Genomic DNA, 25292 nt, shown 5'->3' on the forward strand with positions numbered 1-25292 from the left:
TATTCCACACTACTAATGTTAGTCGTGTGTATTTGCAAAATTTCGGTGCTCTAGCTCTTAAATTTAAGGGTTAAATCGCGGAAAAAATTGGTGTGGGCTCCCACGCAATTTTCTCCGCCAGAGTAGTAAAGCCAGTGACTGAGGGCAGATATTAATAGCCTGGAGAGGGTCCACAGTTTTTGCCCCCCTCTGGCTTAAAACATCTGCCCCCAGCCACCCCAGAAAAGGCACATCTGTAAGATGCTCAATCCACTCACTAAAGACCCTCGCTCTGTAACAAATAAAAAATAATAAACCAACAATATCCATACCTTTTGTAGATCTGTAATGCCCCACGTTGTAAATCCATCTGAAGGGGTTAAAATATTTTACAGCCAGGAGCTCTGCTAATGCAGCTGTGCTCGTGGCTGTAAACCCAAGCGAATGAAGGTAATGTAGGTCAATGACCTGTAGTTACCTTCATTCGTGGTGATGCGCCCCCTGCTGGATGTCCTCATATGACCTCGAGCCTGGGAACTTTTCCCACGCTCCAGGGACATCCAGCAGGGGGCACATCAGGGTCTTCAGCGAGTGGATTGAGCGTACAATACAGTGGGGCAAAAAAGTATTTAGTCAGTCAGCAATAGTGCAAGTTCCACCACTTAAAAAGATGAGAGGCGTCTTTAATTTACATCATAGGTAGACCTCAACTATGGGGGACAAACTGAGAAAAAAAAAATCCAGAAAATCACATTGTCTGTTTTTTTTATCATTTTTTTGCATATTATGGTGGAAAATAAGTATTTGGTCAGAAACAAACAATCAAGATTTTTGGCTCTCACAGACCTGTAACTTCTTCTTTAAGAGTCTCCTCTTTCCTCCACTCATTACCTGTAGTAATGGCACCTGTTTAAACTTGTTATCAGTATAAAAAGACACCTATGCACACCCTCAAACAGTCTGACTCCAAACTCCACTATGGTGAAGACCAAAGAGCTGTCAAAGGACACCAGAAACAAAATTGTAGCCCTGCACCAGGCTGGGAAGACTGAATCTGCAATAGCCAACCAGCTTGGAGTGAAGAAATCAACAGTGGGAGCAATAATTAGAAAATGGAAGACATATAGTGTTGAGCATTCCGATACCGCAAGTATCGGGTATCGGCAGATATTTGCGGTATCGGAATTCCGATACCGAGATCCGATATTTTTGTGATATCGGGTATCGGTATCGAATCAATAGGGATGTGTAAAATAAAGAATTAAAATAAAAAATATTGATATGCTCACCTCTCCGGCGGCCCCTGGACTTCACGCTGCTATCCGGGAGGCTTCTTTGTTTAAAAAGCGCGCCTTTCGGACCTGTGAATGACGTCCCGGCTTCTGATTGGTCGCGTGCCGCCCATGTGACCGGCACGTGACCAATCAGAGGCCGCGACGTCATTCGCAGGTCCTCAATTCCTAGAATTAGCAGTTTTGTGAATGAGAATGACGTCGCGGCTTCTGATTGGCCGCGTGCCGGTCACATGGGCGGCACGCGACCAATCAGAAGCCGGGACGTCATTCACAGGTCCGAAAGGCGCGCTTTTTAAACAAAGAAGCCTCCCGGATAGCAGCGTGAAGTCCAGGGGCCGCCGGAGAGGTGAGCATATCAATATTTTTTATTTTAATTCTTTATTTTACACATCCCTATATATATATATATATATATATATATATGTGTGTCTGAATGACATATACAGTATATATATATATATATATATATATATATATATATATATATATATAAAGTGAAACCCGAATTTTAATTAGAGATCGCCGACCGCCGACCCGATCCCAGAGTGGGATCGGGTCGGGTTTCACGACACCCGACTTTGTTAAAGGTCGGCGACTTTTGAAAAGTGCTGATCTGTTTCGCTCAACCCTACTGTGGGACAATGTTAAATGTTTAATTACACAAGATGGATTGCTTACTTTGGCTCTGCCCAAATAGTACAGGTAGTAGAGTATGTGCCACAACATATTTTTTACTGTACTCTATTCTATTTGTGATCTTTTGTAATGATGTCACAAATGTCTGTGTGTAATATTTGGATAATTTTACATAAATATTTGCAATTTTTTCATAGTTATTATACCATAATTCTGATCTTCAAGAGGATATCTAGAGTTAAAACTAAGTCTGCTTCTTTCAGAAACTGTAAAGTTTTTTTTGCTATCTTAGATGCTTTAAAAAGTGAAAAATGATTGCAAAAGTGGACTTTTTCTTGTCTGTCCACTTAAAATTTCTACATTGCCCATAAACCTACTAAGTGCCTCCATATGCATTTTACATAACTTATGCACATTGTCATGACAACAAAATAGCAAAAATATATCCCTATTCCTAAAATCCTTTAGGCGCCTTTTTCTCAAGCAGTTGGTGACTAATATAGTTATGTGTCAAGCATTTTACAAGCATAGCAGAGATTTCAGAGATATACACCAATAGACTTGCTGCCAAAGTTATCCTACCATTAAGTTTCTATGACTGGATCTGTGCCACTGATCATGAAGTTCATGAAAATGCTATAACTTAAAGTTTATTCCAAACTGTAAAACCGTCTACAGATGTGTCATAAGACTGATCTCTGGAGCCATTATTTTGTCCATTTCCAGGATATATATCACTAACGCTACCAGACTTTATTCTTCAGCCTCCTTTGCAGCACAATAAAATATGTCTGTTTTTGACGCAACAAGCAAGAATAAGCTGTAGTGCAGCATTTATGCAAGGTACGACACATTTAAGGGTGTGAATTAATCTTTATCGTCTATGAACAACTTATAGCAATGATGACAATTTTGCATGATTAATAATAATAATAATGATAAGTTCTTTCAGCAGATACATTATGTAACTTAAATTATCTCACTTAGAAATTATTTAAAATTTGACTATATAGTCCTATAATCGGTCTCGTGTGCTGCACAAAGGTTTTATTATACTGGTTTAATCTAAATCCACATTTTATTTTTCCCATACAGTTGACAGTTTACACCTTAAAAAAACAATTGTATAGTCGTAAGCTGCACCGTATGAAGAAACATCTATGGATCATTGTCGTTTCCAGTCTTCATAGTGCTGAATGAGCTCAATTTTTTTTATTTGGTTTTCATATGATTTCGAGATACCCATCTGTATGGCAGACCTAGATTAGCTCTGCAGTAACTAACATTTACTATAGGAGCACTGCTTGCCCCTGCAACTATGAGTCATAGATATCTAAGCTACTTCAATGCCCTACATATGGGGAAAGTGCTGTAGCAAATCAGAAGAACTGTACTACATTTCCAATTGAAAGTATTTGATAATATTATTTTACCTACTACATATTGGAATAGGATCTTGGATATGGGAATACTTATTTAAGGCTGCTGCAGATTGCTTGCTGCTTATTGGCTGTATCGGTCACATGACATAACAATGTCATACATATGGTCATCGGCAGACACTGCACTGAAATTGTTGGAATTGGACTGATCAAAGATGTAAATATGCAGTGATTTTATTTTATGATGGCCAGTCAAACAATTAGGTCGATGTTTACCAGTAGTGGATAATCTATTTAACCATTACTGCCTGAAAGTGCTTGGTCATTTAGGACCAAAATACTCCCATCATTAGTAAAGTAGAATGCTTCAAATGTTCAAAAAAATTCCTATGATGCTAGTATGAGTGTGATTCAATTTTTTATACAGGGAGGAAAATTGAATGTGATGAAAATGATGACAAGTTCCAGCTAAAGATGAACAAATAAGTTCAGGTTGAGTTGAATTCTACCTGAATTTTGCAAAAATAAGCATTTGCCAAAATTCAGATTTAATGTAATTTGCTCCTCCGTGGATTCAGCAAAATTGTGGACTCTGGGTAACATTTTTCTAAACTATAAAAGACCATCAAAATGTAAAAAAAAAAAAAAAATGCTTTAATTACCTGTCTGCACCGCCACACTTTCAGTCCTTGTCGCATCTTCAGATCAATGTTTGCAGTGTTGAAATCCATGGACCTTAATCACTAAACCAAGGCTTCCAAGTGTGCTAGACCCAGGAGTATTCTGCTCATGAACCCATAAAGGTTGTGGTTCATGCTCAAAACCAACTGATACTTGGAAACCTAGAAGCCTCGGGTCTAGTGACCAATGCCTGGGGAGTTTACAGCTGCCGATGCCAGCCCGAAGATGCAACGAGGACCGGATTGGTGGCTGCAAAGAGCGGAGGGGTGGAGATGTGTGTCTTAGGATGAGAACAAGAATTTTATTTTAATTTATATGTTACATTTATTATAATCTGGGGTCGGGCAAGACCCCAAACCATAATAAGGGATATTAAATTCATGGAAAATAACTTCTCTGTTTAGAACACAATCATAGTGTTGTTTATAAATTTTGCAAAATTCATGCAAAATAATGAGAAACAGGAGAAATAAATACCTACACATAATATCACTCACCTTGCATTTTTGTAACTGTGTTTTGACTGTTTCCGCCTCAGAAGCTGGTATAGTTTGTGCTTTTAGCCAGTTTTCAGCTGTAATTGCTGTCTGTTCCAATTGTTGTAACTGGGAGTAAAAGGCAATAATGCTATTTTGATATTCTAGCCAAGAAAGTCTCTCGCTCAGTAACTGACAGAACACTGTCCACCGGCTGTTCAGATGTTGAGAAGACTGTTTGATGCTGTCTGCATTAAGGCCATCTAAAAATAAAACATACATAACATCATTATAAACAATTTACAGAAATCTTCAAAGTTCTTTATGGATGAAAGAACATGGAAAGGTTTGTAGCTAGCTAATACTTTTTTCTTAAGAAAGTATGGTGTTTAGGAGTATGAGGTGAAGTTGCAATGAGGACTAAACATGTAATTTGTACCATCCATAATCCAGGTCAACTGCAGATTGAATATCTATCTATCTATCTATCTATCTATCTATCTATCTATCTATCTATCTATCTATCTATCTATCTATCTATCTATCTTTCTATCTATCTATCTATCTATCTCATATCTATCTATCTCATATCTATCTATCTTTGCTCCTCATGCATTCAGATCCTAGACTTTTCCAGTATAACCTTCATAATATGGAGATCCCTCCCTAGAGCCTTCAAACAAAATCTGAAAACCCATCTCTTCACTAATGCCTACAATGTTCAATTATGTTAGTGCAGTGCCCCAAGGTTCCTGGTCATTGCAGTAATGTCATTCTCCCACCAGGGGGAGTGATGTTACGTCTGATGGCAATAAAGGAGATCACTTTACCAGGTATCACAAACCACACAACACACTTCACACTCCAGTCCGCCAGGGGGAGCCATGTTTCTATTTATTAGGGCACTCCTCACAATTAGGTAAAACTGGAGGGTTGGACAGTTGGTTAGGGAGAAGCGAGCTGGGTTTCACCCAGGCAGCACCAGTCTGGCGGACGCTGGCTGGGCTACACTCAGTAAGCTGCTATCTGAGCTCCACTCAGGTAGTGGGTCCTGGACAGGGGTGGGATCCTGTCAGAGGCCTAGACAGAGGGACACAGAGCTGCGCCTGCTTACCAATGCGGCAGCATCCTAAGAAGGAGACATTGAAGGGAATTGTGTTGCTGAGAGTGTGAAATGAAGTCATAGCAAAAGGAGAGGAAACCAGAAGGAGTTCTGCCCTGTAAAAGGCTGCCTCCTTTCTGAGGCGCAGAAGCCGGTAGCCGGAACACTGAGGGAGTCATAGTCTCCAAGGCTGGCTCCAGAGACCGGCAGGACAGCTAGTTCCATATTAGTTGCCCGACCTTGTACCCAGGAGGCCCAGTGGCAACCGTGGGGGCCGGGGCGTGATAGTGTCCCTGTAAAAAGCCTCAGGCCATCGGTCATACGGTTTTGTCCTATCCTATCCATCAGGGGGACAGAGAGAGAGAGAGACATAACATCCACAACAGTTGGGAGGACCTTACCAAGATGCACAGCAGGGAGGTACTACAACACCTAGGCACTAGAGGGAGGCTACTGATTTCCACCTGGTTAAGGGGACTCTGGATTTGCCTTCGGACCGGCTGGACTCTGCCTGCCCTGTGATCTGGTGCTTTGGACTGTGGATACTGAACCTTCAGTAAAAAGGTAAAGAGACTGCACCCTTGTGTCCTCGTTCTTCACTGCACCTCACACTATCCACCATCTACACTTCAGGAAGCCCTGGGGATATACTTCACCTGTGGAAAGGTATACCATCTAGCTGCCATAACATCACCCCAGTGGACCCCTAAGCAGCGTCGGTCACCCTGACCGAATACCACAGGTGGCGTCATGAACATTATCCCTTTAAAGACCTTTCCCCCATTTACAACGGCCACGGACCGGGTCAGCCACCGTGACATCCCCCTTGAGAACCGAAGGGCCCGGCTCCGATAACCCCACTGCCCTACTGGGGGCGATCCATTGCTGCCACCTTAATGTCTCTTTACAAATCCTTGACCTGTCCCCAATTTCACAGAGATTTTAAGAACACAAGTGCAGGGTTCTCAATCCTTCTGTTTCAGTCTGTCCTGGTAAATTCAAGTTTATTGAATTAGCTTTATTAAGTATGAGTGCACACTGTGAGCACACTGTGTATGCCCATCAATTTTTAGTGGGCAGCTGATAATTTCCTTAAATGTACCAATTAATAATTTTTTGTCATAATATTTTGTCACGGTTTATAGTAAGTCTGTACATTTCTTTACCTGATCTTATTGTAGGGTTTCCTGTTTCATCAGATTCCTTGCACAGTCTGCATTTGGCATCATCATAAAACTCTACTTTTTCAGCTTTCTCAATAATTCCTAGGTGTTGTCCCATTAGCTGAATCTTTTCATATGGGGTGTTTTTTACAATTGCTAACCAACCACTAATTTAATCATGCTGTAGAATCTAATTAAACTGTTTTACCAATGTAAAATAATAATAATAATAATAATAATAATAATAATAATAATAATAATAATATCTATACACAATAGGCATTTTGATGAATTTTGCAAAACATTTTGTAATATTATTTCTATGTTCTATTTTCAATGCAATTTTGTAAACTTTAGCTGGAAACAGTTCGTATGCCATTCAGGTGTGAAAGCCTGCAGCCTACCAAGGCACATCAAACAGTAAGTGGATAGACAAACAACAATAATCCAATTACATTATACATTCACTGTTTTGCAGAAATATTGAATTGATAAACATGTTGTTCCTAAAGGAATAGGTCATTACATAAAGTGCATCCATTCATTATACTGTCTTGTGTACTCTGTATATGATTGCATAAAATATTAGGAGTAAGTATTCCTTAATCATACCTTTCTTGCAAGTACATTAGAACTGGTACATTAACAGGAAAACATTTCAAGAATATAAATGGTGTAACTAGAGACAGAATAGTCCACTTCTTATGCCACTCTTTAGACAATAATTCAATTAATAATATCTAAGAAGGAAACATAGCTTGACCAAATGTTTCCAAAATGTACTTTATACCTTGCCAAGATTGTTTATTCATATTATCTATGTATTCCTGAAGCTGATACAGTACTAATGATATTAAGATACTTACATATACTGATCTATAATACACACTTGTATATTCAACCAATAATAATACGAAGAAAAAAAATTGGCAGTGCTAATGGTATTACTAGCCATAACTTAATTGTTTATTGAATTTTTCTTTTGTAATACTGGAACTAGGCTTGAGCGAAACAGATCGGACAAATTCAAAAGTCGCCGACTTTTGGCAAAGTCGGGTTTCATGAAACCCGACCCGATCCTTGTGTGGGATGGGCCATGCAGTCGGCTATCTTTGCGCCAAAGTCGCGTTTCATATGACTCATTTGGCGCCATTTTTTCAGCCAATGAAGGAGCGTGGGCAGAGTGATGACATAGGTCTTAGGGGCGTGCACGCCTATCGCCATCTTCTCGCTTGTGCGCTGTAGCGATTTGCAATGTGTAACACCAGCTTTTCTGTTCAGGGACGGAGGAGAGAAAGAGAGAGAGAGAGAGAGAGACATTGATTGCCCATTGACTTGCATTGGGTTTCGTGTTTCGGTCGATCCCCAACTTTTCGTGATAATCGGCCGATTTCACTCGACTCGACTTTTGGGATAGTTGGGTTTCGTGAAAAAAGTAAAAAAAAGTAAAAAAGTTAAAGTGGCTCAACCCTAACTGGAACTAAATGCAACCCACAATGAAAAATGGGTAAACTGACTCAATTTTCTTTAGATTTGATTTGAAGCGAATACAAAAATGGTGAACAGAAAATTGTCAACCTTTTATTGAAAAAGCTAAGATCTCTCTTACAGATCTACTGTTAATTTTATTCTTCAGTGACTCCCCTAAACAGGATTCAGTTTCTTAATTTGCTGGAAGTTTGCAACAAATGCAGATGTTGGAGCTTTGTTTCAATTATATTTCCAAATAAATTACCATATATCAAGTGAATTTGTAAACCACCCAGCAGTAATTGCATTTGGATAGTATTAGGCTCCTTAAAGGAGAAGAAAAAGAAAAAATGTGCAATCACATTATACATTTATAGAAAACAATAAGTAATACTGATAAAAAATAAATGCTGGACAGTCATTTTTATTTCATAGAAATCGCACAAACTCTGCGTTCTCAAATCATCACTATTATCTTACCCTTAAAGCGAACCTGTCAGCAGTATTTTGCTAAGTAAACTACAGAAACTGACGGGTTACTGCCGCTCTACTGATTAAAATGAAAGATGGGGTGAAGAAATACATCTTGTAGTTCTTGTGTAATCAGTGTTAGAAGTTTTCAGTCAATTATATGTCCGTGCTCTGGGGCGGGACTGCAGGCAGTCTTATCTTCCTGCTCTAATCCAGAAAAACCAAGGAAAGACCAGCCCACAGAGACAGACTATTTGTGCTTCGGGGCAGCTTATGATCTTTGCTTGGTTTTTCTTCCCTAGAGCAGGAAGATAAGACTCTGCCTACAGGCCCGAACACAGGCATATCATTAACTGAAAACTTCTAACACTGATTATACAAGAACTACAAGATGGAATTCTTTACCCCAGATATAATTTAATCAGTATAACAGCAGCAACCTGACAGTGTCTTTAGTTTATTCAGCAAAATCCTTCTGGCAGGTTGTGATTGGGTTGCCATGTGTTGCTGCCAGGTTGGTCATCCAATGAAGTCCAGCCTTCAGCTGGAGCTCCTAGGAAGATGTCAAAATCTAAATTCTGGGAAGTTGTTACAGCAAGCTCACTTTCTAATAAGTGCTGACTGGAACAGCTCCTAAACTGCCGCTATGACTGGAAGCAAGTGACAGCAAGGAGAATAAAGCATCATTTTCTCCATGTAGCCAACACTTTTCCAGTAAGCCGACTAACTAGGCTTTAAACTCTTTTTATCTGCATATTGACCCTACATCTGTAGATAGTGTTTCTAAAGATGACAAGTTAACTTTAAAGAGGTGTCTAGAACACTTCTAGTGCTTCACTGACTCTTAACTTTATGCAACGTACTATTACGATTCATCTTTTTTAGTCTCTCTTTGCTCGTCACGTCACTGCTCCTTATGCTCATCACATCTCATTTGCAATTTTTATAGAGAAAACTCTTTCTCTTCTGCTTCTTTCATTGTTTCAGTTGAGTTTATCAGAAAAGAAAGGGGTTGGCATGTGATTGTCTCTCTGGAAACGGCATATGGAGCAATGATGTGACGAGCGCTGAGAATATATAAACAACCATAGACACAAAATCTGAAAACATTTTTTGAGGGTTAAAATATAGTTTCCAAAAGGTATTGTTTTTAAAGCTCGTGTTCAAAAGGGCATCATTTCAAAACTTTTGTATATGTAGTGAGCTGGGTTATGGTACTGTATCTATGTAGTGAGTTTGGTTTTGCTTCCACATCTATGCAGTAAGCTTGGCTATCTTCCCATATCTATATAGTAAGATCAGTTATGGCACCATGTCTAAGCAGTAAGCTTTGTTCTAGTATCATATCTATGCAATAAGCTTTGCTCTGTTACCATATCAATGTAATTATCTGGATTCCGGTACCTTATGTATGTAATAATCTTGGTTCTGTTCCTGTATTTCTGTAGGAGGCTTGATTCTGTTGTTGTATCAATGTAGTAGACTTAGTATTAGGTGTCAAATTCCCGCCGCTGCACAGGGGGAATCTCGAACCATGTCCTCTGCTTTCTCCCATTCTTTCCCAGCCACAGTGGAGTCTGCACAGCAGAGACGTCGGTCCCAGCGTCTGGCTCAAGCTGATCCTGTGCGGCTGGTTACAGCTGCTGCCCCAGGTTCAGCCTTTGTAACCAGCATTAATCACCGGCGAGCAGACGTTCCAGGGACTAAGTCCTGCTTTTCATCTACTGAGCATGCCCGTGGGATGACCTGTCATTGGAGGTTGGAGGTCACATGCTCAGGTCCTGTAACGGCTCTGATTGGACAACTAGGAAGGTCCTGGAAGGCTACATCTATAAAAGGATCGCATGGCTGCTCGACCATGTGCTAGTATAAACCTGTAATCGTGTGTGTGTGGTTGTATGCCTGTTCTGGTGATTGCTCCTTAATCATTCCCTTTCCTAGAGTTGTTGAATGTTCGTGAATGTTGTAGCTACCTAGTGCCTGACAGTGCTATCCTTAATACAAGAGCATGATTCTTACTGCGCCTACCCAGCAGCGACCGCCAGTGCGGTGCCGTGCGCAATTAGAGCACTTTCCTAACCCTTGTAAGGGTGGTTAGTGGCGTCCGCAAGTGCAGCGCTGTATGCACTCTGAGCAGTAATCTTTAGTCCTGACAACCCGTCAGTGTATGGTGGGAACTCCCGCTTGATCTCAGCATCTGACTCTGGGCGTCCTCAGGCGCGGGCTCAAAAGCCACCGAAGGTCAGAGCGAGCTCAATCACCAGCATAGTGGCGGTGAATTTCAGGGATCCCACTAGCATCCATCTGCTGCACCCTGTGACTGTTAACAGGGCACAGCATTTCCTTAGTTTTCCTGCGACTCTGTGAAGCAACAGAGTTCGCATCAGTTCATACTGGGTGACGGAACCCGAGTTTAGTCTGGCATAGTACCGCCATATAGTGCCGCCATTACCTAGCTGCAGGTTCCATCTCTGCACAGTGGACCCTGGGCCACGAACGCACCTTTTATTATCTTTATATTTATTTGGTGCATTCCGCCAGCCCTAACACTTAGTAAGCACATTTCTGTTCCCATATCTCTAGCAAACTTGGTTCTGTTACATATCTCTTTAGTATGCTTGGTTGTGCTCCCATATCTCTGTAATAAACTTGGTTTTACTCTTTTATCTCAGTATTAAACTCTTTTCTGCTCTCATACCTCTGAAGTAAGCTCGGTTTCGGCTCCCTTATCTCTGTAGTAAACTCAGTTCTGCTCCCATGTCTCTGCAGTTAGCTGGGTTCTGCTCCCATATCTCTGTGGTAAGCTCAGTTCTGCTACAATATATCTGTAGTAAGCTCAGTTCTGATCCCATATAACAGTAGTAAGCTAGTTTCTGCTACCATATCTCTGTAGTAAGCTCGGTTCTGCTCCCATATATCTGTAGTAGGCTCCTTTGCTTCCCCATTTCTATGCTGTAATCTTGGGTCTGTTCTCATGTCTATGTAGTCAGTTAGTTCAGGTCCTATGTCTATGTAATCAGCTTGCTTATATTGCAGTATATATCTAGGCAGTAAGTTTAGTTCTGCTCCTGTATCTATGCAGCAAACTTTGTTCTGTTCCCATGTCTACGTAATTGCCTGTTACCTCTTCTGCTTTAATGCAGCAGCCAGAGATAAGCAGGCAAAAGGTGGACCACTGCAACTTGATGGCCATTGCTTTGTGGTTGCACCTAGACTGAAATGTGCCAGCCAGCCCCTGGTCCTATGTTATATATCCTATGTTTATCATATTTTACTTTTTATCATGTAACATAGTTAGTGAGGCCGAAAAAAGATATTTGTCCATCCAGTTCAGCCTATATTCCATCATAATAAATCCCCAGATCTACGTCCTTCTACAGAACCTAATAATTGTATGATACAATATTGTTCTGCTCCAGGAAGACATCGAGGCCTCTCTTGAACCCCTGTTGAAGTGTGTATATATATATATATATACAGTGGGGCAAAAAAGTATTTAGTCAGTCAGCAATAGTGCAAGTTCCACCACTTAAAAAGATGAGAGGCGTCTGTAATTTACATCATAGGTAGACCTCAACTATGGGAGACAAACTGAGAAAAAAAAATCCAGAAAATCACATTGTCTGTTTTTTTAATATTTTATTTGCATATTATGGTGGAAAATAAGTATTTGGTCAGAAACAAAATTTCATCTCAATACTTTGTAATATATCCTTTGTTGGCAATGACAGAGGTCAAACGTTTTCTGTAAGTCTTCACAAGGTTGCCACACACTGTTGTTGGTATGTTGGCCCATTCCTCCATGCAGATCTCCTCTAGAGCAGTGATGTTTTTGGCTTTTCGCTTGGCAACACGGACTTTCAACTCCCTCCAAAGGTTTTCTATAGGGTTGAGATCTGGAGACTGGCTAGGCCACTCCAGGACCTTGAAATGCTTCTTACGAAGCCACTCCTTCGTTGCCCTGGCGGTGTGCTTTGGATCATTGTCATGTTGAAAGACCCAGCCACGTTTCATCTTCAATGCCCTTGCTGATGGAAGGAGGTTTGCACTCAAAATCTCACGATACATGGCCCCATTCATTCTTTCATGTACCCGGATCAGTCGTCCTGGCCCCTTTGCAGAGAAACAGCTCCAAAGCATGATGTTTCCACCACCATGCTTTACAGTAGGTATGGTGTTTGATGGATGCAACTCAGTATTCTTTTTCCTCCAAACACGACAAGTTGTGTTTCTACCAAACAGTTCCAGTTTGGTTTCATCAGACCATAGGACATTCTCCCAAAACTCCTCTGGATCATCCAAATGCTCTCTAGCAAACTTCAGACGGGCCCGGACATGTACTGGCTTAAGCAGTGGGACACGTCTGGCACTGCAGGATCTGAGTCCATGGTGGCGTAGTGTGTTACTTATGGTAGGCCTTGTTACATTGGTCCCAGCTCTCTGCAGTTCATTCACTAGGTCCCCCCGCGTGGTTCTGGGATTATTGCTCACTGTTCTTGTGATCATTCTGACCCCACGGGGTGGGATTTTGCGTGGAGCCCCAGATCGAGGGAGATTATCAGTGGTCTTGTATGTCTTCCATTTTCTAATTATTGCTCCCACTGTTGATTTCTTCACTCCAAGCTGGTTGGCTATTGCAGATTCAGTCTTCCCAGCCTGGTGCAGGGCTACAATTTTGTTTCTGGTGTCCTTTGACAGCTCTTTGGTCTTCACCATAGTGGAGTTTGGAGTCAGACTGTTTGAGGGTGTGCACAGGTGTCTTTTTATACTGATAACAAGTTTAATCAGGTGCCATTACTACAGGTAATGAGTGGAGGAAAGAGGAGACTCTTAAAGAAGAAGTTACAGGTCTGTGAGAGCCAGAAATCTTGATTGTTTGTTTCTGACCAAATACTTATTTTCCACCATAATATGCAAATAAAATATTAAAAAAACAGACAATGTGATTTTCTGGATTTTTTTTTCTCAGTTTGTCTCCCATAGTTGAGGTCTACCTATGATGTAAATTACAGACGCCTCTCATCTTTTTAAGTGGTGGAACTTGCACTATTGCTGACTGACTAAATACTTTTTTGCCCCACTGTATATAGGAAGAATGGGCAAGAATTTCAGTCTCACGATGTACAAAAATGAAAGACATATACCCCAAGCGACTTGCAGCTGTAATCGAAGCAAAAAGTGGCGCAAAAGTATTAAGTTAAAGGGGCTGAATAATATTGCACTCCCCACTTTTCAGTTTTTGATTTTCAACAAAAATTTAAAATGACCAATAAATTTCGTTCAACTTCACAATTGTGTTCCACTTGTTGATTCTTCACCCAAAATTTGCATTTAGTATCTTTATGTTTGAAGCATGATATGTGGGAAAAGGTTGAAAAGTTCCAGGGAGCCGAATACTTTCGCAAGGCACTGTAATTAATACCGTGGAAAAAAACTATTACAGAATTGCATATTTTTCACCATTTCACCCCACTTGGATTCAGTATTCCTGTTATTCAATGCATTGTATAATAAAATAAGCAAAGGCATTCAAATATACAACCTGTCCTGCAAACAAAAATGCCCTAACACAGTTACAAGTCTACAGAAACATTAAAAAATATAGCTTTGGGTAGAAACAAAGGAAAAAAACTAAAGTGCAAAACTGAAAAATTGCTTTGGAGTGAAGGGTTTAAAGATGGTGAAGTATGGAAGACGATATTCAATGATCACTATGAACATCTCATCATGCCTTTTGGTTTGAGCAATGCATCTTTTATGATGTCCTCTACCATTATGTTTTAGTATATTTGGTTTAAAATCTAAACTTCTCCAAATACTTATATTCACACTAATTTCATGCCTTCCTCATTTTGGCTAGTTTATAAAATTCAGTTTAACACAGTAAAGGTAATAGACATAGATATAGGAAAAGACAATTATATTCCTGGCACATACACTTGCAAAATCTGGCATTTTATAGTTGATTCCCTGATTTTTTAATATAAATTCAAATTACTGTTTTGTTGGAATTCTGCATTTGTATAAAGTGTTAGGAAAAAAAAACATATGTAAGAATATTACAAGGAGATTATCCAAACTAACATTCAGTAATTACCATTCAACATCTGTTCGGTCAATGTCTGAGCATTTCTGTTGGCCTCTTGCAATTTTCTATTCTTTTCAGGCTTCTCTCTTTCTATGGCCTATTATAGAGCAAGAAAAAAAGCAAAGAAAACAATAACAATATAAACTGAATAGCAGAAAGGTAATACCTGAGACTATAAAATGTGCGTCACGTGTTCTACATCTTTTCTTTGTAAAAACATAATAATGTTTAGGAAAAAACATATTTTTTTCACTTTTGCCGCTATACTAAATTGGTGTGCCTTTTAAAGTGTTTCAGGTCACCATGCATCAAATGTCCTCCTGTCAATCACTATAGCCCTGATATAATTAATTTGGCCTAATATGATGAATTTGGAAAATATTTAACAGGTAACCAAACTTTCAAGTATCTTTGCAGGATAAGGTATCTTTTGTGTGTACATGAGAAATAACACTATTTTTGGCCATTTTATGTCTTGTATTTTCAATAGTTTTCCCTTGAAGTCTCTATTTCTATTTCTTCAAACTCTGAGTTGCTGGAAAGAGACTAGCTACTTTGTTCACTTTCACACAGAGCACAGCATGAAAATAAGAATTCCTGCTCTTCAGTTCTTTACATAGCACCTAGATAGCAGTAGCAAGAGTTTTGAGAACAGTATACAACAATACTAAGCAGTGTAGATGTGAATCAAGTTCTGTGGTTTAGGTAAAAGACTTGTTAGAAAGCTCAGAAAGATTTTTGTATTGTGTCATGTGCCGCCTATTTCCTCATAGTACTTGCTCCTTCTCCCCTTTGTAATAAGAATATCCATTTTGTGAGAGCAAGACATACTTCAGTTGTTTTGTATTTGGATTTGGAGTGTTTGGCAAGTTTAGAATGTAGAGAATAGTGGAAAAAGTGGCTAGTATAATTAGAAGGAAGCACATTTCTCTGATCAAATGTATTACAAAGTTTCTTATTTGTGTTTGTAGTTTTCATTTATACATTCACTTACAGTTCAGTTTATTTTTAATACTTGCATTTTCCTTCCTTTTTTGCTGTTTCACGTCCCTTCCTTAATGTCAGTCTGCCCTTATCCTAAAAATGTTTTTATTCATTGTTTTTTCACTGAAATAAATTTGTATTGCTTTACTGTATAGGATGTCCTACAAATTACATTATGTCAGGTTGCAGTGAGTAAACCTGCCAAAATTGAAATTTGTCAGTTTACTGAAATTTAGCCAGAATATTTGATTTGCATTGAACATGAATGATGACATTGAAATGTTGTCTTCTCAAGTCCCCAGGATTATAAAAGTAGGATGACAAAAAAATACTCATCTCGACACTTGCATGCTGAGCTGCTGAAGTGCCCCATATGGTCCTCTATGCTGCTCATTCTGGTCTCTTCTTTCCTTCATCACTGCACATGACCTTATCTTTGGCCCTTCAGGCATCTACACTCCTCTAGCGTCTAGTAGGCCTCTAAGTAGAAAGTTCTTCTGTGATCCACATCATAAATATCATGACTCGTGTTATCACACTGTGCCTCACGATGTCAGAAGCCTGCTTGATGCTAGAACTCATGGTGCCAAGTAAAAATGCCAAAGGAGCTGAAGAGAATGCTGCATGTACAGTGCCAAATGACAACAGAGGCTGGAGCGAGCTGCATAGCGGCTTAGATACGGGAATGCTGTGGTTGAGTAGGTGATTGGAGAATATTTTTCTTATCTTCCTTTTTCCTGACTTTAGCAAAATATCAGCTGACTGGCTATTTTTTGTTATTTCAATACAAGTCAAATTAGTTCTTTCATCTTTAATGTCAACAGAGCCTTCTAAAATTGGTGGGATTAACAAACTATCTCATATTTATGTGGCATCCTGACACTCCTAAGACACATGAGGACAACACATGGGAGAGAATGGACAACAGTTTGTATTCAAACACCCAATCTTTTCCATTATCCATTACACACAACAATGTGATTGGTGCTCTTATGAAATGACACATGTATGAAGAGAGATGAATAGAGTAATCCTAAGCTGTTGTATTGATAAGTGTGTATAATTAATAGCAAAGTATGTGACACTCATATGGCTCTAACTCTGTTAGTATATAGTTAAATAGAAAGTTATATAAACCTGCCATGACAGCTTTTTGAGACTAGATACAGTTATCCTAATAGAAATATGTATGGTCTACCTGACAAGACATCTTCTTATTTTTGGCAGAAAAAAGGTCATAGTAAAGGCCAAACTATTATTTACATTGTGTAATAGCTTGTAAATTTGTTATTCTTCATGGTACTAAATAAGAAACTAAACCACAAAAATCAGAAAGAATAACTTACTTTAACTTTCTTTGTGAGGTCAGTAAAGTCTCCTTCTTTCTTAAATATTGAAAATTCCGAGCTTTGCAGCACAGCTTCAGAGCGTGTCATCCAGCTATGTAGTTCTGTTAAATCAACATCAAATCTAGAGAAAACAAAATAACCCAATTTATGGTCCAAAACAATTCATGTGCAGATATGTTTTGGAAGTAAAATGAAAAAGCCAAGCTATTATGAACACTGCAAAAGAAATTCAACCACTGCAATGCACTGTGTCAGAAAGATATTGTGTTTTTTCATATTGATTTAAAAATTATTATTCTGTATTCTCTAGGTTCTATACAATTGTTGCTTTAGGGATTTTGTCGGAATTGAAGAATGTGACAACTTAGATGATGACTTTTGACAGGGAAGCACTAATGTGCAAGTGGTGTATAACAAATATGCATATTGCTCACGTCTGACAGCAATATTTTTTGTAGTGGAATTGAGAATGTAGGTGCTGAATAATGATTGCTATATATTATATGAAAAAATGTTAGATATAACTCCAGGGATTCCTTTTTAGAAATATGCCTTACGGTTAAAAGAATTATATAAAGAATGTAATTAATACTTAAGAATGTTGTCTGACTAAACCAATTAGCTAAAATTCTGTTTATTTGTGATAGCTGCACACCTTTGTGCACCTTTATTTATCAATAATTTATTGTGGGTTGTAATATAAATTTATTACAATGGGGAGAATATCTCACTAGACTCGATTTTTGGAGGGGCATTCCACATTCTGAATGCACTATCTGTAAAGAACCTTTTCCTATTTAGCTGCCATTTTTGTCACATGATTTTAACTGGATACTAGGGATGAGTGAGCACTGAAATACTCAGATGCTTGTTATTCGAATGGAGTACTTCCTCACATGCTCGTTTCGAGTTATGAGTATAATGGGAGTCATATGGAAATCAGAGCATTTTTACAGCAGACTACAAGGAGGTGTGGGGGGCATTGAAAATTTTGAAATGGATGGAAACAGTGCTTAATGGAAAGAGAATAGCATGGCAAAGACCCCTGGAAGCATCTCTCACTCCCAGAACACTGCTGAGAACAATGGTGTCACACTTTTACTCTACATTAATGACTGACAACAAAATATTCAAAATGAAGGAGAAATTGGAATTTACAGGAAAAAAAATGTTAAGAAATATTATTTCCTGTATAATGACTTGTATATAGGGCAAAAAATAAAAAAATATTTAAAGAAAAATAATAATTTAAGTAAACCAAAAGTGAAATCATTATTAAAAAATTGGAAATGTCAGTGTAATTTATGAAGGAAGCAAGAACTGAAAAAAATTGGATGGAAGAGAGACTCAGATACACCCTGTATTAGACATTAAGGAGGTACTCATACACATTCTGTTCAAATTGTCCTACAGTGGCACTCCTAGACTCATAAAGGCTAGACACTAAGTGCAAAGGCTGCAAAAAATTAGAAGCAGAGACATCCATACACCTTTCAAGGCACCAACTGTAGTGCCTCATTCAAATATTGTAAACAAAGTGCAGTCATGTTATTCCCACACTCATTAAAGCACTGCACACAGTGCACAGCCTGCCAAAAATTGCAAGCAGGGTCATTCATTCATACTTCAAGGCACCATCTGTAGTATCTCACTCAAATATTGTAAACAAAATATAGTTTCGATACTTCGACATTCATGAAAGGCCTGCACACAGTGCAAAGTGCACCAAAAATTACAAAGAGGGTCATCCATACACCCTTGAAAGCAACAACTGTCGTGACTCATTCAAATATTGTGAACAAAGTACAGTTTAGGTACTCTCACACTCATAAAAGGTCTGCACTAATTGCAAGACCTGCCAAAAATTGCAAGCAGGGTCATCCATATATTTTTGAAGGCAACAACTGTAGTGACTCATTGAAATATTGTCAAAAAAGTATAGTTGTGGAACTCCCACACTCATAAAGGCTTTGCACACAGTGGAAAGCCAGTAAAAAATTATAAGGAGGGTCATCCAGTCATCAATAGACCCTTGAAGGCAACAACTTGCAGTCCTCATAAAAAAATTAAGAAAGTGTAGTTGTGGCACTTCTACCCTCATATGGACTTGGCACAAAGCGCAAAGCGAGGAACATTGTTAAGGAGGGCAATACAGTTATCCATAGACCCTTGAAAGCAATAATTGGAGGGCCTAATTAAAATATTTTGAAAGTGTAGCTGATGTACTCCTACACTCATAAAGGCTTTGCACTTTGTGCAAAGCCAGGAAAAAATATAAGTAGGATCATTCAGTTAACCATAGACCCTTAAAGGAAACAATTAATGGGCCTAATTCAAATATTGAAGATTAAAAACACTTTATGTGCTGCTGTCATCTGGTGGTGTGGAAAAGTAGGGGCTAATCCAGGTTTTGTTCATTTTCATCAGAGGATCCTGTGAACGTTTTCTGTTGACAGCTGAAAACCCATGTCTGTTATGATCCTATCAGTGCCACTAGAAACCCGCTCAGAAAAGATGCTAGTAGCAGGGCAGCATAACACCTCCAAGGCAATATGTCAGGTGTCCAGCTTTGAGATCCAATTATTGAAGGTGGCAGAGGAATTAGGGAGTATGCTTGTTCTGCCCATCTTAATGTGCAGAGAGTTAATTATCATGTTATTCAAGTTGTGGCCACTGGAGGTCATCAGTTGCCTACTTTTCATGTCGTTTACCAACCTTTCCCTCCTAAGAGCAATGTCTTATGGGTTAGATCCGCCCACATTCTTCTTGTGAAGACAAGCTTCAGTAGCCATTTTTCCTCAGATCTGCAGAGAGGCACACGTGCTCCTGTCTCGCTTACTTTCTTACCCCTGTCCTAACGGATCTCGGTACGTTTATAAAGGTTTAATGCATCTTATGTTTGTGTTAGTATTTAAGCCTTATGCAGCTCCTATAGTCAGATATAGTTAGGCAGATGTGCTTTGCAGCTTGCAGTTAAGTAAATGTGTACTCTGCATTTAGATAGATGCATTCTTGTATAGAATAGGGCAGTGCTGTTAGAATTACTGTGTTATGCACTCTGTATAATTCTTGCTGTAATGTCCCAGTTATTTATGTGATTGCACCCTGTATGTGCATATACTGAAATGCTGTTATTCTTTACAGTTTTTCACAAGTCATCCACTATGATCAGTCATCCACTATGATCAGTCATCTACTATGATCAGTCATCCACTATGATCAGTCATCCACTATGATCAGTCATCTACTATGATCAGTCATCCACTATGATTATTCACTGAACATCCACCTTGTACATCAACATCATTCACTATTCGATCATCTACTATGAATACTGTCCACCATTGTTGTTCAACGTTATAGTTTTGGTTATCATCACCCTAATAAATAAGAATTAAGCATCAACACAGTCTGTTTACTGGGATGTGGATGAAGGTTTAGCCGTATGTTGGAATCCACACAGCATCCTACGTGGAAGAAGATAGAACAGTGAAAAACGAGACCGCCAGTCGCAGGCGGTGATTGTAAAGTAAGAACAGATTAGCTGCCTTCAGTGAAACTGATAGCCGGTCGCATGCTGTAGTTGTTCAGACTGTACGGAACCGCTAACACCCACACTGCTCCGCATTCAGGTATCACAGCACCTGCCATACAGCCGCAGGACTATACTGCAGCCCGCCAAGAGGAGCTACATCATTCCCGCCACGCGGAAGCTCACCGCACCTAGACTCAGTTTCCCACCAAAACACTCAGCAGTACGCAGCTAAGCGCACAATGTCTCGAAACAGCACATCCTCACTCAAGACGAGGTCACGAGCAAGCTCTAGCAGGTCATCATTAGCAGAGCTGGCTGCTGTCGCTCGTGCTGAAGCTGAAGCAGCCAAAGCGAGGTCTTCCTTTGCTGAGAAAGAAATGCATCTAATGCTGAGACAAGCAGAGCAAGCAGCAGAAAATGCATGTATGCGGGCAGAGCATGAAGCAGAAAATGTACGTTTGCAGGCTGAAACCGCACGTTTGCGGGCAGAGCATGAAGCAGAAAATGCACGTTTGCAGGCTGAAACCGCACGTTTGCGGGCAGAGCAAGAAGCAGAAGGTGCGCACCTGCAAGTGTCTCTAGAAAGACTTATGGTAGACAAAGAGGCAGCAGCTGCAATAGCTAAGGCAGAGTACTTGGAAGCCATGAAGGATCCTGATTATGAGAGACGCAGCAACGTTCTTGGAACAGATCTAGAGCAGCAAGATCCAGCTCAGCGCGTTGCAGAGTACGTTCAGTGACACTCCAGCATGGACAACACCCTCGACAGACTACAACGATCAGCCTACGCTGATTATCATCGATCCAACCCCGAACTTCACTACTACAAACAAGAAGACGTCCAACACAGAGGAGTCGACCACAGCTACCGTTCCACTGAGAAGAAGGTACAGCTCCCACCTCACCTTAAAGAGACATCTTCTTCACCAGAAAGGTACTATGCAGACTGTCCGAAGCCAAGACCGTCTCACAGGTATGGTGATGCACCACACACTAGACATGGCTATAACATACCGGCTCGTACCAACACTGATCAAGCCACCATAGACTTGGCAAAGTTCTTAGCCCGCCGAGAACTGGTAACAAAAGGACTTGTAAAGTTCACTGACAAAGCCGAAAACTATAGGTCGTGGTGAGCTTCGTTCCAGAACGCCATTCAGGGACTGGACCTTTCTAGTAGTGAGGAGTTAGATCTCCTGGTAAAGTGGCTTGGAACTGAATCGGTCGAGCATGCTAAAAGACTAAGAGACATTAACATAGAATACCCACACATAGGTTTACGTAAAGTGTGGGAAAGACTTGACGAATGCTATGGGTCCGTAGAAGTAATAGAGAATGCTTTATTCAAAAGAATTGATGATTTCCCTAAGATAGGGCCCAAGGGTTATCAAAGGCTTAGAGAATTGAGTAATTTATTGATAGAGTTACAGGTCGCCCAGAAAGAAGGTCACTTGGCTGGATTGGCATTCTTAGACACTGCTAGGGGTGTCAATCCAATAGTACAAAAACTTCCTTACAATCTTCAAGAAAGGTGGATTATACATGGTTCACGGTATAAACAAATTCATAACGTACCATTCCCTCCTTTTACTGTATTTGTTGAGTTTGTCACCCAGCAAGCCAAGATCAGAAATGACCCTAGTTTTGATTTCACTCTGTCAGGTTCCACTACCCCTGGTGTCAAACCCAGTAAGACACCCGTGGCGGTCCATAAAACTGATATTGATTCCACAGGTCCTCCACACAAGACAACTAAGCCCCCTACGGAAGAGAGCAAACCTCAGGATGTAAGTAAGCAGTGTCCTCTACACAGGAAACCACATCATCTACTAAAGTGCAGAGCCTTCAGGGAGAAGACTTTAGAGGATCGCAAAGGTTTCCTCAAGGAAAACAACATCTGTTTCAAATGCTGTGCTACAACCTCTCACTTTGCCAGGAACTGTGGAGCTAGCGTGAAATGTGCAGAATGCAGCAGCACGGATCACAATACAGCCTTGCATCCTGGACCACCTCCAGGAGTGTTGTCACGAGCAGAGGAGCACGATGAGAAACAGAAGAACACCGACGAAGACACCCCTGAGGTCACCTCTCAATGTACGGAGATCTGTAAGGGACTCAAGGGAGGAAGATCCTGCTCAAAAATCTGCCTTGTCCGAGTCTATCCAACAGGCCACAGAGACAAAGCGCTCAAGATATATGCAATCCTAGATGACCAAAGTAATAGGTCTTTAGCCAGGTCCATCTTCTTTGACAACTTCAACATTGTAGGCCCCGTTTCTCCCTACTCCCTTAGGACATGTTCAGGTACCGTCGAGACGGCGGGGAGGAAAGCAATCGGATACAAAGTGGAGTCCATGGATGGCCAGACCTGTCTGTCACTACCGACCATCCTGGAGTGCAACCAGATTCCTGACAACAGGTCTGAGATACCTTCACCAGAGGTGGCAACGTATCACCCCCACCTGAAGCGTATAGCCCACCTGATACCTGAGTTGGAACCAGAAGCGCCAATAGCTTTACTTCTGGGAAGAGATATACTACGAGTCCACAAGACTAGAGAATATATCAATGGCTCACGGAATGCTCCATACGCGCAGAGGCAAGACCTTGGATGGGTCATTGTAGGAGATGTCTGTCTAGGAGGAGCACACAAGCCGGTCTCAGTCAACAGTATGCTTACCAGCACACTAGAAAATGGACGTCCATCTCTCTTCCAGCCGTGTCACAATAGTCTGCTGGTAAAGGAACTACCGAGCAGCACTCCCCTACCTTGCCCTTTCTCAGTTCCTATCAATGAAGACCACGCCTGTGAAGGTTAACAAGACCACATAGGATGTACAGTCTTCCACAGGACGAAGGAAGACAACAAGGTAGCGATGTCTATAGAAGACAAGATATTCCTGGACATCATGGACGAACAAATAGTCAAGGATAAGTCGAATAGTTGGGTCGCACCTCTACCATTTCGACCTCAGAGGAGACGCCTACCCAACAACAAGGAATTGGTCTACAGCAGATTCATCTCCCTAGGACACAAGCTTCAGAAGTCACCTGAGACGAAGGAACATTTCTTTACCTTCATGGGAAAGATATTCCAGAACAACCACGCAGAGATTGCACCTGCACTTCGACACGGAGAGGAGTGTTGGTACCTGCCCATCTTCGGAGTGTACCATCCTAAGAAGACAGGTCAAATTAGAGTGGTATTCGCCTCAAGTGCCAAATGCGAAGACGTGTCATTGAATGATGTCTTACTGTCGGGCCCAGACCTCAACAACAGACTTCTGGAAGTATTACTCTGTTTCCGTAGAGATTCAGTGGCATTTATGGCTGACATACAACAGATGTTCCACTGTTTTCTCGTCAAAGAGGAACACAGAAACTACCTGAGGTTCTTCTGGTACCGTGACAACGACCCGGACAAAGACATCGCAGAGTACCGGATGCGGGTAAACATCTTTGGGAACAGTTCTTCCCCAGCGGTCGCAATCTACGGCCTCCGACATTCAGCCAAAAAGGGTGAAGAAGAGCATGGCTCAGACGTCAGGTCCTTTGTGGAAAAGGATTTTTATGTGGATGACTGTTTGAAGTCCACACCGACAAGTGAGGCCGCAATCAGTCTACTAAAGAGGACTCGTGACATGCTCGCTCAGTCTAACCTAAGGTTACACAAGATTTCTTCCAAGAGCCGAGAGTTGATGGAAGCCTTTCCCTCTGAAGACTATTCCAGCGATCTAAAGGATTTAGACCTCAGCATCGACCCCCTTCCTATGCAGCGGAGCCTTGGATTGCTGTGGGACCTGAAGACAGATACCTTCACCTTTCAGATCAGCAAGGATGAGAAACCCTTCACGCGCAGAGGAGTTCTTTCCTTCGTGAATAGTTTATACGACCCCTTGGGGTTCGTAGCTCCAGTAACCATCCAAGGAAAGCTGATGCTCAGGGACTTCACCCAAGACACTACAGATTGGGATGATCCACTTCCAGCGGGAAAGGCTGACCTGTGGGCAGAGTGGAGGAAGTCTCTTGAAGCCCTGACCAACCTTCGTGTGAAATGACCGTATGCTCCTGTGCCATCAACAGAGGTCAAAACGCAAACACTTTGTATTTTCTGTGATGCATCAGTCAAAGCGATTGCAGCAGTAGCGTACCTCAAATCTACAGACGTAAGCGGACAATGCCATATCGGGTTCGTTATGAGCTGGACGAAATTGGCGCCACTTCGTGAACACACGATACCCATACTGGAACTCTGTGCTGCTGTCCTCGCAGTTGAGTTGGCCGAGCTGGTCTCGGATGCGATGGGCCTGAAGATCGGGGATGCAGAGTTCTACACCGATAGCAAGGTGGTACTGGGGTACATCTGTAACGAGACACGACGCTTCTACGTCTAAGTCAGCAACCGGGTACTTCGGGTAAGAAGATCCACCGACCCTAATCAGTGGCACTACGTACCTACTCACCACAATCCTGCGGACCACGCAACTAGATCCGTTGCACCCAGTCATCTGAAGGACACTTCATGGTTCACAGGTCCTACCTCTTTGTACCGTTCGATGTCCCACATCAGCAGGCCTGAAACTTTCGAACTAGTGGGTCCAGACACAGACGAAGATATCCGACCTCAAGTGTCTGCTCTACATACAGAGATTTCAAGCTGCCACCTCAAATCTCACCGGTT

General features: G+C 40.9%; 1 protein-coding gene across 1 annotated transcript in view; it reads right to left on the reverse strand.

The window, feature by feature from the left end:
* The window catches only part of DMD (dystrophin), a 4179683-nt gene that overhangs the window by 2537111 nt on the left and 1617280 nt on the right, over window positions 1–25292 (reverse strand). Inside the window, exons 18-20 of the mRNA XM_069757653.1 lie at window positions 17074–17197; window positions 14753–14840; window positions 4471–4712 (exon numbers count right to left, since the gene is read on the reverse strand). Of these exons, the coding sequence (XP_069613754.1) occupies window positions 4471–4712; window positions 14753–14840; window positions 17074–17197 (454 nt within the window). The remainder of the gene's footprint in view (window positions 1–4470; window positions 4713–14752; window positions 14841–17073; window positions 17198–25292) is intronic.

Source organism: Ranitomeya imitator, chromosome 3 (genome assembly GCF_032444005.1).
Source record: "Ranitomeya imitator isolate aRanImi1 chromosome 3, aRanImi1.pri, whole genome shotgun sequence".
Classification (NCBI taxonomy): Eukaryota; Metazoa; Chordata; class Amphibia; order Anura; family Dendrobatidae; genus Ranitomeya; species Ranitomeya imitator.